Below are 13,424 nucleotides of genomic sequence, written 5' to 3' on the forward strand. Positions count from 1 at the left end.
GGGACATCCACACTTGTACTGAGTGTACCCTACCCTTGTACTTCAGTGTACCTACCCTTATTTTTTATGTAGGGTACGGACACTGTTTTTTTTACCTTACCCTTATTTTTTATTTTTGCTAGGGTATACAACAATGTGTTTGTATATATTTTGCCATACTTGTATTGAATGAGGACTTCAGTGTAACCTACCCTTATTTTTTGATGCTAGGGTAGGACACAATGAGTTTGTATATTTTGTAAATATGTAAGTAAATCCCTTTTTCTTTATATTACATGCATCAATGTAATTTACTGTAATTACCATTAAGTACTTTAAGATTACTAACGTTCTATTGTGTTACTGTTTAGTATAAGTTAGTTTTTAAGTGCTTAGTTTGTATGCTTGTAATTGATTTACTTATATTATATCCATCATTTTACACTGTTTTCATTGTCCTCTTTTTCCCATCTTGTCTGTTTCTCTGGTACTCTTTCATAGGCCGACACGAGCTTTCGAGCCAGAAAAGGGATTTTGACGAAGGAAAAATCTATTTCTGGGTGATTGGCTCGTGTCGCCCTATAATGAAACCCCCCCTTTATGGTTTTGTTCCCCCCTGCAGACAGATGTTTTTAGATGTTTTTAGATTAAGGATGTCCGCTAGGGGCGCTGCTGTCCGTGGCGTCCTCTAGTAGTAGTAGTAGCGGCTGCATCGCCCGTTGTATCAGCTCTCTCTTGGGGGGATTCTGATTGGAAGTTCTAATTGGTGATTGTCTCGTGGTAGTGTTCCACTCGCCCCTATTATCATACCGACACTTCTTTTTAAGAGTGAGCGAGTCAGTTTTACTGACCTTTTTCTAATTTTGTTTTTCTCAGGTTAAATTTTCTTTTTAGGTTAATTTTACCTAGAAAGAATGATATTAAGATCCTTCATAGGCGACACGAGCCAATCACCCAGAAATAGATTTTTCCTTCGTCAAAATCCCTTTTATACATATACATATAGGTATTTATACGTATACATATAGGTATCACTGGTTAAACCGGACATTCGGCTAAGACAGACACTATTAGTCCATCTGAATGAAGGTTGACTGTATATAGTATAGATATATATATCTTAGCCCCTGGGATTCGGTTGTTTTTGAATAATACTGAATCTGGATAATTTGCAGCTTGATAATATAATCGAGGGATCACTGAAATAATGCAGATGATAGGCACAGAAGTTCATTACTTTTAGGCTCATTATATTGAGGTGTTACTATATTATTATTATTAGATATTTCAATAACTTTTTCTATAATTTTGCTAGTCAAACCTGGAGAGTCTGCTAAGCTGGGAAATGCAGTATGTAGTGCATCACAGCAATTTTCAATAGCTTTTGACAATGAGTATCAAACTACATGTCATAAGGAAAATGACTCAGTAGTACATACTCTAAGGTGAACATAGTCTGTATGTTCATTCCAAACCGCATGAATCAAGATAGTGCACATACTCTTATGTGAATGTAAAATTTATAGATTCATTCCAAGCTGCATGAATTAAAGCACATAATACAGTACATGAATTAAAGTACATAATACAGAACATATTTGTATATTCATTCCAAACTGTGTGAATCAAGGCACATAATACAGTACATACTCTCATGTGAATGTAAACTTTATATTCATTCCAAAAAGTTCCTAGAAGTGAAGTCCTACGAGTATGGACTTTCCCATACATTGGTTGTTTCCTTAATGACATAATGAACAAGTTAAACAGTCTAAGATCTAAGCATGCAACTGAGATAAAATTCCTTATCCCATACCCAGGAGAGCTTGATGAATGATGCTCTGAAGAACCATGGGACGGCAACAATGCTTGAATATCCTTGTCCCAATTAACCTGGACAAGGACACCCCCAACAAAGCTATGGCACTCTGGTAAATACTGCTCAACAACCTGAAAAAGAAATTTCTATTTAAATTTGTAATTAGAGAAGCAGAGTTCTTAATTGTCAATTCTTTAGCAATGAGTAACTGCACATTATTTCTACTGACATTGATCAACCACAGTACTATGACTACCAAGTACCTAAAAGTTGCTTCAAGAAAATATTGTTTGATAGCATAGCCTCTGTCCTCAAAGGCGTTCCTCTCAAAATTACACCTCCCCACCACAAGGGCTCCATAAGACAGACCAACCAACCTCAAAGAATTCTAGTATTTCTGGGCTCAGCCCGTGTCGCTTTGTGAAATATCCCTTCAGTTCATATTTCTAAGGTAAATAATGCTAACATTACCAGATAAAATTAAAAGAGGGGGATGTTAGAGTATCCTGACTCGCTCACCCTAAATAAAAAGAGGGTGTCGGTATGGTACTGGGGCGAGTGAAACCACTACCACGGACCTCTTGTCATTTAGACCTCTCCTCCACCAAAATCCCCCTGCTAGAGAGAGCTGGTACACAGCCCGCGCCAGCAACTACTACTACTTGCTCCCCCACGCCAACACCAGCGCCTCTAGTGGCCATCCTTTCCGTTAGCAACACCTTGCCCGCACGTGCTTTTTTCTCTCTCGTGTTTTGTGCTTTCGCTTTGGATTTTACTTACCATTATGGAACTCCAAGCCATCGCCGCAGCTAAGTTAAGTACTGCCTAAGTGTTTCACATAATTTTAGCCAGTCAGGACCCGTTTTACAGCCGTTTTTTAGGTATTATAACGGTGCCTCCTGCGACATGGCTTCAGGCTCGCCATACCGGCTCGCCTCGTGTGATTCATTACTAGCTCCTTCGGTCTTCTATACAGTGGTAGCTACATCTGTGCAGTAATTACGATTAATTATACGTGTGGTGTAAGATGTGCTATTTGTATTTATATTTTATTGTATTTTATTTTGGGAATCTTATGCATTTATGTCTTAGCTCAGTGTTCATGCATGCATGTGCCTTTGTCTAGGTCTGTTAGGCGTGTGGGGTCGTGTGCCCCTCTCTCTTTTTTAGTCCTACCACCCTGGCCGTCGCCCTCCGTTTCAACGTATTGGCAGAGGCCAGCTCCCGAGTAGTTGGGCTTCCTACCTTCCAGGTAGAGTAGCCTAGCTTCTCTAGGACGTTTCTTTTCCTTTGTCTTTTGATTCCCTTCCTTTCTTTTGATAAGGTGTTTTCTATATATTGCATGTTAAGAGACAGTTTGGGCTAGCCTAGGCTATCTCAGTTCGCCTGGTGTATCTGTCCGCGTGGTCCTACCACGTTCGCGGTGGGCCAGACGATTGCCACGAGCCTCCAGCTCAGTCCCCCTACCTGCCTACCTCCCCCCAGCGGGGAGGGAGGCAGGTCTCGCTCGCTCACGGTTGCCACGGCAACCATCCGGGCCCTCCTCCCCTCTTCCTCTCCCCCCAGAGAGGATACGGGAGTCACTGGGGGGATCTCTGAGTATGGCTCTTCATACCGTTCTCTCCCTGGGTTCCATGGAGGGGGTCTCTTGTGCGCTCAGGTTGGGTTGGCCACCTCGCCTGCTCGTACTTGGCCTCCCTCGGGTCCCTCCTCAGCTCTCTCCTACCCCGGTCACCCCTGCTACCCACCGCACCAGCGGTGGACTCAACTGGCTCCGCCAGTTCCTTGGGGGGTGACGGAGAGTAGCTCTTCAACATGCATCTATATATATATATATAATTGTTTGTTTATTATTTATATTATCTTTATGTCTGTCTATTCCGGCAGACCGGCGGAGTGCCCGCTCACCATCCGGGTTCTCCTCCTGCCTGCGGAATTTTTATACGGCGGAGCTGAGCTCCACCTACCCTTATTATTATTTCTTATCCGGATTAACCCTCTCATGTTCCTCCGCCGTCCTCGTACTCCTCACCCAGGTGTATAGACTGGTAGCTAGTTTGGTGAAACTCCTTACTCCGGTGCCCCGGAACTATCTGATTAGTATACCAGCTCTTTCGGACTTATCTCAAACAGAGAACAGGAGAGGGCTAATTCCAAAAACCTTTTTACTCCAGCATGCAGCGGAGTATTATATCTCTTAACGGGCTAGTTCTATTAGTAACTGCCAATACTCATGTATCTGTCCACTTACAGGCTACCAACTGCCAGGAACCCGGCTGCAATGCCATATTTCAGGACCCTTGTGGCCATGAGGTCTGCTGGACTCACGCCCTCTGTGCAATCCCACATGGTGACATGGTGGTATGGCATCACGAAACCTGCTCCATCTGCTACGACTTGGTGGATCAGTTTTCCTCCGGCGTAAGTGTATACCGGAGTACTTTGCTTATAACTGGTTATTCAAGCAATTCTGTAAGAGATATAAACATTGTTTAGTTTTAAATATTTAATCATATAACTTTGAGGATTCGTTGTAAGGATTACAATGACCCTCTCTTTCAGGCTGCTGCCGTGAAAGATGCCGCATCAGCTACCCTGAAGGCCTGGGTCGGCGGGTTCGGGAAGAACGCGTCCAAAGGGCAGCCATACATCCTGGACAAGAGTATGGCTGTCTGCCTCTTCCCAGGCGGGAAGTCTACCGGATATGTCGACATGGCAGCGGCGGCTCCATGCATTGCCGCCATTCAGCAGCAGGTGGCGCAGGCACTGGCGGCCCAGGGCAACCCGGAGATCATCGAAGAAGTGGCTACCCTGGCCCTAAACTTAGAGCCTATGGCGGTAGGTGAACAAGGTAACTTGTTAGTTGAGGTAGGTCTGCCGGACCCATGCTCCCTGCGCTGTCCGCCATAACGATTTGATTGTTTGGCATCACCAGGCCTGCTCCATGTGTTATGATCTGGTGGATCAGTTTACTGCCGGAGTAAGTATATACCAGTGTAATACACTTGTATCTGTTCTTGGTATATACTGCTGTAAAAGCATATGTTAAGATATGTATATAAGTATGACTTAGTCTTAAGTATTAATCTTATATCCTCGGGGTTTCGTTGTAAGGATTACAATGACCCTTTATTTCAGGCTGCCGCTGTGAAGGGCGCCGCGTCGGCTACCTTGAAGGCCTGGGTAGGAGGCTTTGGGAAGAACGTCTCCAAGGGGCAGCCATACATCCTGGACAAGAGTATGGCTGTCTGCCTCTTCCCAGGCGGCAAGTCGACCGGTTACGTCGACCCAGCAGCGGCAGCTCTGTGCATCGCTGCTATTCAACAACAGGTGGCGCAGGCATTGGCAAACAAGGGGCCCCATAGATCGCCGAGGACGTTGCAACCCTGGACTTAAATGTAGAGCTGATGACGGTAGGAGAGAGCGATTTATTGGTTGAGGTAGGTTTGTTAGGTGCTCAAGGGCTTCCCTTGGGTGTTTCTGGATCTTCGTCCCCTATTCCTTCTTCTTCCTCCTTTCAAGGCTTTTCTGAGTCGGACATGCTGGCTAGGACGTCATCAGCTTCAGCTATCCCTAAAGTGAAAGGGAAGCGGGAGCAGAAGACCCTGGAGAGGACGTCTTCTAAGAAGACCTTGTCCTCGTCATCTCATAAGACTCTGGCTCACCATCCCGGAGCAGAGAAATCGAAGTCTTCTTCGACTTCCCACTCGAAAGGGTCTAGAGGCAAGTCCTCTAAGGAGAAGGCTCGTGCTCCCTCTGAGCTAGAGCCTTCGACGTCCACCGGAGCGCGTCCTAAGACTCCCGCATCGGTCAGGGACTCTAGTCCCTTCGATACCGAGGCATTCATCGCAGGTGAGATGCAACAGGTGGGCAATCTAGTCGGTTCTATGATGAACGACAGGCCAGAACAGATGCTGGCGCGCATCTCCACCTCGTTTGAGGAGTCGGGTCAGTCGATCCAAAACATATCGGAGCGACTGACTAACCAGGAAAACCTGCTGGCGGGCCTTAGGGAAAATCCCCCAGCAGTTCTTCCTCAGGCAGGTGCCAGTGTAACACCCATGCCGGACTACAATACTCTCCCTCCCTTCACCATGAGCAATCCTTGGAGGGTCGCAGTCTTTGCCCCCTTCAAGGATGGGATGATTTTCATTCCCGATTGTGGAACTCGAAGAATTGAGGACTTCGAGTTCCACCCCGCCAATCTCCAACCACCTTTCATGGGCTACGCTCGATTGACGGAGACGGCATTGAGGAGGGAAGACAGGATCCCGAAGGAAACTGTCATTTACAGTCGGGATCAAGCCCAGAGGGAATGGGTTAGATGCCTCGAAGATTGGGATTGTACAAACACCAAGCTTCAGGCTTTCAAGAGCCCATTCACCATCTTCGTGTCAGAGGAGGAGACACTGCTCCCCTTTACCACAAAGTTGGCAGAGGCAACTATACAGGCTGCCATGAAAGATGAGCCTATGCCTCAGCTGAGAGAGTCGGATCCTACATCCCTACTCTTTCCAGGTTCTGAAGATCTCTGGGCTGATCTACCGGCTTCCTTCACTATCGGGAAGCTCAAACCGGATTGTGCTATCGAACAGTTCGGGGAGAGACTACCGAGGTTACTGGATAACCTGATCCAAGCGGAGTTTGACGCTAGGACCAGGTTAGGGAGGACCCTGAATGCCTTGGTTATGACAGAGGTTGCCGCCATCACTTATGGGACGGAGCCTCTATTCAAACTCTTGGCAAAAGCTCAAACACAAACCGTACAGTCTGACCTGTACGACTTTGTGGTTGCTAGGCGTAACTGCAGGAAGCACGTCCTGCAGGAAGCCACAATTAGGCACGAGCCGAACAAATTGCTCGCGTCATCCACTTGGGGAGCTGACCTCTTCCCCGAATCCGTGGTGAATGAGGTTCAACACGAAGCGACCAGGCTGAATCAGAGCCTTAAGGTCCGCTGGGGACTTTCTGGCAAGAGGAAGCCAGAAGGTACCCCCTCTAATGTTAAAAAGCAGAAGCAGCCTAGGAAGTTTACACCTTTCCAGGCTCTGCAGCAACAGCAGATGGTTCAGGCGGTCCCCGTTTCCCAAATGGTTCAACCGTCTTCTTCGAAGAACCAGAACCAGCCCATTCTCCTGCTGACGTCTCAACCAGCCCTCGACTTCCTATGCTGTATCCCCAGCCTTTAACCCTGTTTTTGAAGGACAGGCATTCCAAGCCTTCAACAGGTTTGGAAGGAGAAGTAGAGCTAGGGGTGCATTTCGCCAGAGGGGTGGCGGAAGGACACCCAGCAGGGGAAAACACTTCCGTGGAGGACACGGAGCACATCCTGCCCAAAATCAGTGAGAACCCTCAGGTGGGAGGGAGGCTGTTCCTCTATCGACACAGATGGGGATTCAGCAATTGGGCACAAAGCATTGTGTCCAAAGGGCTGGGATGGAGTTGGATCAAAGGTCCCCCTCCATCCAAAACATTCCTTCAAATATCAACAAAGGAATTGACAGAGTATGCACAAGAGCTCCTTCAGAAAGGAGTAGTATCAAGAGTCAAACATTTAAAGTTTCAAGGTCGCTTGTTCAGCGTGCCAAAGAAAGGCTCAACAAAACGAAGAATAATTTTAGACTTGTCCTGTCTAAACTTATTCATTCGTTGCAACAAGTTCAAAATGCTGACGATCTCGCAGGTGCGGACCTTACTTCCCTGTGGGGCCGTCACCACCTCTATCGATCTTACAGACGCATACTATCATATCCCAGTCGCGAAACACTTCCGCCCATATCTAGGCTTCAGGTTAGGAAACCAGGCATTCTCTTTCAAAGTGATGCCCTTCAGGCTGAACGTAGCCCCCAGGGTGTTCACGAAAATAGCGGAATCAGTAGTCCAACAACTGAGATCACAAGGGATAATGGTAGTAGCGTACCTGGACGATTGGCTCATTTGGGCAACAACCGTCGAGGAATGCCTCAAAGCCACAAACAAAGTAATACAGTTTCTGGAACATCTGGGGTTCCAAATAAACAAGATCAAATCCAGGCTGACGCCGGAATCTCGTTTTCAGTGGCTCAGCATTCAGTGGGACCTGAACTCCCACACTCTGTCAATTCCGTTGGTCAAAAGGAAAGAAATAGCTAAGTCAATAAGGCAATTCCTCAAATGCAAACAAACATCAAGGAGAAACCAGGAAAGGATCCTAGGTTCCCTCCAGTTTGCATCAGTCACAGATGTTCTGTTGAAAGCAAAGTTGAAGGACATAAATCGAGTTTGGCGCTCAAGAGCAAATGTTAAATCTCGAGACAAGTTGTCAGGCATCCCGCCAATTCTTCGCAAGCGTCTCCGCCCCTGGGCGGAGACCAAAAATCTGTCCAAATCAGTTCCTCTCCAATTCCCTCCTCCGGCGTTGGTTATCCACACGGACGCCTCTCTGAGCGGGTGGGGAGGATACTCCCAATTCAAAAAAGTTTAAGGGACTTGGTCACCTCAGTTCTGCCGGCTTCACATAAATGTACTGGAAGCCATGGCAGTATTCCTCACTCTAAAAAGGCTTCTTCCAGCCAAGAATTCCCATGTCAAGCTGGTATTGGACAGCGCAGTAGTAGTACACTGCATCAACAGAGGAGGATCCAAATCAAGACATGTGAACCACGTCATGGTAGCCATCTTCTCTCTAGCAACCAAGTACAAATGGCATCTTTCCTCCACTCTTCTGGCGGGAGTAAGGAACGTGATAGCGGACGCTCTGTCTCGCTCAGTTCCTCTAGAATCGGAGTGGTCCCTGGACAGGCGCTCATTCCAGTGGGTATGCCAAAAGGTCCCAGGCCTCCAGGTGGATCTTTTCGCGTCACAATCCAACCACAAGCTCCCTTGCTATGTGGCCCCCAACCTGGACCCTCTGGTCTAAGCCACAGACGCCATGTCCATAGATTGGAATCAATGGAGGAAGATATACATCTTTCCTCCAGTGAATCTTCTATTGAAAGTCCTGAACAAACTCAGGTCGTTCAAGGGACAAGTGGCTCTAATAGCCCCGGATTGGCCCAAGAGCAATTGGTACCCTCTCCTTCTGGAATTGGGTCTCCAGCCTCAAAGGATTCCGGACCCCAAACTCTCTTAGTCAGTACAAATGAGGACTGTGTTCGCTTCCTCAGGAACTCTCAAAACCCTAACTTTATGGACTTCATGAAGTTCGCGGCTAAGAGAGATGCAAATATCGATCCCCAAAATATCCTTTTCTTAGAATCGGATAAAAAGGAATCAACATTGCGCCAATATGACGCAGCAGTTAAAAACTGGCAAATTTCCTGAAGGGAACGGATTCTCGAACCATGACAGTTGATTTAGCTATATCCTTTTTCAGAGCTCTGTTTGAAAAAAGGTCTAGCAGCTAGTACTATTACAACCAATAAATCAGCTTTAAAGAAAATCTTTCAGTTTGGCTTTAAGATAGACTTAACAGACTCTTACTTTTCGTCTATTCCTAAAGCTTGTGCTAGGCTCAGACCTTCAGAAAGACCTAGTTCAATTTCATGGTTCTTGAATGACGTTCTCAAACTGGCTTCAGATACTGACAACGTTTCATGCAATTATATGATGATATTAAGGAAAACATTATTCTTACTAAGTCTGGCCTCAGGAGCCAGGATATCCGAACTGTCGGCTCTTTCCAGAGACTCTGGACATGTCGAATTTCTCCCATCAGGAGAAGTTCTTTTATCTCCAGATCGTAGTTTTTTGGCTAAAAACGAGGATCCCTTGATGAGATGGGCCCCTTGGAAGGTCCTCCCTCTTCCTTAAGACCCTTCTCTATGTCCGGTGACGACCTTACGAGCCTATCTGTCCAGGACATCACCTAGGTCATCAGGTCCCCTTTTTATAAGGGAAAAAGGTGGCACTATTTCTTTAAAAGGGATCAGACAACAAATCCTATATTTTATTAAACAAGCTAATCCTGATTCATTCCCCAGAGCCCATGACATAAGGGCAGTAGCCACCTCTATTAATTACTTCCAGCACATGAATTTCGATGATTTAAAAAAGTACACTGGCTGGAAATCGCCGACAGATTTCAAACGTCACTACTTGAAATCCTTGGAATCTCTTAAATTTTCGGCAGTGGCCACAGGAAACATAGTTTCCCCTGACACTGTCTAGTAGTTGTAGTCGAAGATCCAGATCTCCTTTCTACCTGCCTCACTAATATTTTCCTTTAACCCTACCGTCAGGCTCAATCCTGTTTTGAGCCTTAGCTGCCTAGAAAGGCTACATATCGTGAGGTGTCCCTTATTTTTTTGTTAGGGTCACTCACACATGTAAATAGCATTGCCAATTGTGGCTATTTTGTGATGTTCTCCCTTATTTTTATGCTAGGGAGACTCACTTGTATATACTAATATTGGATAAATTCTAGTTTTAAGTTATCATAAGTTAGTCTAAGAGTAATTTTAAGTTCTACTACGTATTTTAAGATTAACTCACATTATGTTATACAGTGGGGCCTCGCTTAGTCGCGGATCAGCAATCACGGATTCAGTTAATCACAGGTTTTTCCTCGGACCACTTCTCAATCTATATCACTGGTATGAATCGCAGCATCGAGGGCTTGTCCGTTGTAGGCTAAGCCTCGTCCGGTTCCGATAACCAGCAAATGCATGAACAGATTCACATTATGATATTAACTGACAATAAAGGTAATAAAACTATTCTCACCTTATGTATTATTGGCATATCTTCATAATATTATAGCCTATTCATGGAATAATTCCACATCATTGACATCAACTTGTAGTTGAGCGGCCAGCAGAAATGTAAACATTGAGTTACACTTAACAGCACCTTTGCCATTCTTAACCTTTTAGAAATGTTAATAGTAGTAGTGTAATTACAGTAGTAATAACATTTAGGAAAACATTACTTTTCAATTCGAACTTCATTATTGTTTTGGTATAACGTAATCAACTTCTCTGAACACTGCAGTCATACAAACGATAATTGTCATAGATTATCGTATTATTGTTTGCGATCGGCGACGAAGCGTAAATGTAATAAAATCATTTTTACCTTATATATTATTGTCATATATTCATAATAAAATGCATATCTTCATAATAAAAAGCCTCTTCAAGGAATAATTCCTTAGGGAATGCATTTTTCAAAAGACAAAAATACACTTTACATGTTTACAGCATGCAATGATTACTTTATTTTGATGTGATTACATTAATTTTACAGTATGGTACTCTAAGCAGTACAGTAACTATTTTTTAATCATAAATGTATATTCATTCACAAAAAAAAATACGTATGACAACCGTGATGTCACCAAACCTAGTCTCGTTGGTACATACTATTTTTACACAATGTGAGTGGATACACCGTTCTACAAACTACCGATGTATTTTTACATAAGCATCCTCTAAATTCTGTCATAAATCACTTTACTTACTTTTTTTGTGGAGCCCAAATACTACGTACATGCCCGGGAAATTAACGAAATCTCGAATTTTATCATAGAGCAAGATTCACTAATTACTGTGTTTTCTTCTTATTTTCATGACTAAATGCATTTTTAGGATACACTCATTTACAAATTTTCAAATACTATGAATGTAAACAGCAAAATCTCTCTCTCTCTCTCTCTCTCTCTCTCTCTCTCTCTCATCACTTACAGAAAAAAACTATATTGCTGATCTATTATTCTGTGATTTACGAAACTGCTTCAATATAACTTTTATAGTTGACTCAATGATTTTCACATTATAACAGTATACAAAAGAATATCTTATCGCTATCCATGTTTCATTTCTTATCACCATAAAAATATTTAAAATACAAATTTCATTGTGTTATTCTCCAGCTAAGCTAGTAACAGTATTCTCGACCCAAGCTGCTCTCTCAAGCTATTCAACAGTTACTCTCATCCCAAGCTGCTCTCTCAAGCTATGCAAGTTACTCTCGTCCTAAGCTGCTCTCTCAAGCTATGCAAGTTACTCTCGTCCTAAGCTTCTCTCTCTCTCTCTCTCTCTCTCTCTCTCTCTCTCTCTCTCTCTCTCTCTCTCTCAATGAAATATGAATTACTGTATCATATCATAAACTATTATGTACAAAGTTAATAATAATAATAATTCCATTAATAAATTAGTTTCTTTTAGCAACTAAATTGTTTTCCAAAATAATTCTTTCGGTAATAAACGTGCATCAGCTGATTCTAAACGTAAACAAAAGACAAAAATAGAATTTTATTGCTGTATTTTGCTGTTTATACATTAATATTATAGTTGGGTGCTGCAATCATTACAGTAAATCATGTTTTTTTTATCATAAATATGTTCATTCACGAAATAGATATACTATGTACTTTTAGTTTGGTGCAGCAGCCAAATCATGAAAATAGAAAGGAATGTTAGCTAATTATACTTTTCTGGGCTCAGCTCGTGTCGGCCTATGAAAGGATCCTTAATATCATTCTTTCTAGGTAAAATTAACCTAAAAATTACCAGAGAAAAACAAAATTAAGAAAATGTCAGTAAAACTGACTCGCTCACTCTTAAAAAGAAGTGTCGGTATGATAATAGGGGCGCGAGTGTGGAACACTACCACGAGACAAACCCAACAATTAGAACTTCCCATCAAGAATCCCCCCAAGAGAGAGCTGATACCAACGGGCGATGCAGCCTCTACTACTACTACTAGAGGACGCCACGGACAGCAGCGCCCCTAGCGGACATCCTTAATTTTTAGCGCTAGCGACAAGTCGCCATTTTTCTTGTGCTGTGCTATTTCTGGATTTACCACTGTATTCTACCATGGAACGCTCAGCTATTGCCACGGCTAAGTTAAGTAACTCATAAGTAATATTTTACCACATTTTTATCTTCCGGGTACCAGTATTTTCCTCTTATAGGTCATATACGGTTCCCTGGTTGTCTCGTGGCGGCGCCATGCTGCCTCGTAAGAATTCCCGGTCCTCCATACTGGGACTTCTTATACTTATGGGCTTACTTTATTACGTTCATTGTTTTTACATCGAGTTTTAGCTAGTTCAGCCCTCCTACCATTTCTCTTAGTTTGGTATTTAGGGCTATTTTGTTATTCCGGCCCAGCATCCCGGCTCTTGCTCTTCATCGGCTATCGCTGGCTCCGAGTAGGCCTCTGTTTCTTGGAACAGTCTGCCTCCTCCTGGGCTTCTTTCTCTTTTACTAAAAGTGTCTTTTCCATCTTTTCGATGTATTATTTATTACATTTAGGGTGTTAGGCTAGCCTAGGTGCTTGTTCCTTGTATTGGTACAGCCTGGTTCACGTGGCCCTCTCACGGTTGTGTTGCTCGCGGCCTAGGCCACTAGCGGTCACGTGTCCCATCGCACCTTACCCTACCCCCGCCCTCCCCTTATGGTATAGGGAGGAGCTGGGGGACCCCTTGGTTGTCATGACAACCTCAGTTGCCTTCTCTCACCACTTCTCTGAGGCGGCCAGGGGGGGTTCCTCCAGCGGGGGGTTATAGGGCGACCACTCATGAGGTACCGAGTCTCCATGCGGTAGTTGGTGAGGCGGGGAGGAGTAGGCCATCCTCCCCCCTCTCTCTGCTCCCGCCGTGTTTCTCCGAGACCTTCCCCCCCTCCCCAGTTGCTCAGGC

General features: G+C 44.3%; 1 protein-coding gene across 1 annotated transcript in view; it reads right to left on the minus strand.

Annotated features, from left to right (window-relative positions):
• LOC135223095 (ectopic P granules protein 5 homolog) overlaps window positions 1-13,424 on the minus strand; it is a 759,396-nt gene that overhangs the window by 194,248 nt on the left and 551,724 nt on the right. Inside the window, 1 exon segment of the mRNA XM_064261599.1 lies at window positions 1,796-1,940. Within this exon segment, the coding sequence (XP_064117669.1) occupies window positions 1,796-1,940 (145 nt within the window).

This window comes from Macrobrachium nipponense, chromosome 8 (assembly GCF_015104395.2).
Source record: "Macrobrachium nipponense isolate FS-2020 chromosome 8, ASM1510439v2, whole genome shotgun sequence".
NCBI lineage: Eukaryota > Metazoa > Arthropoda > Malacostraca > Decapoda > Palaemonidae > Macrobrachium > Macrobrachium nipponense.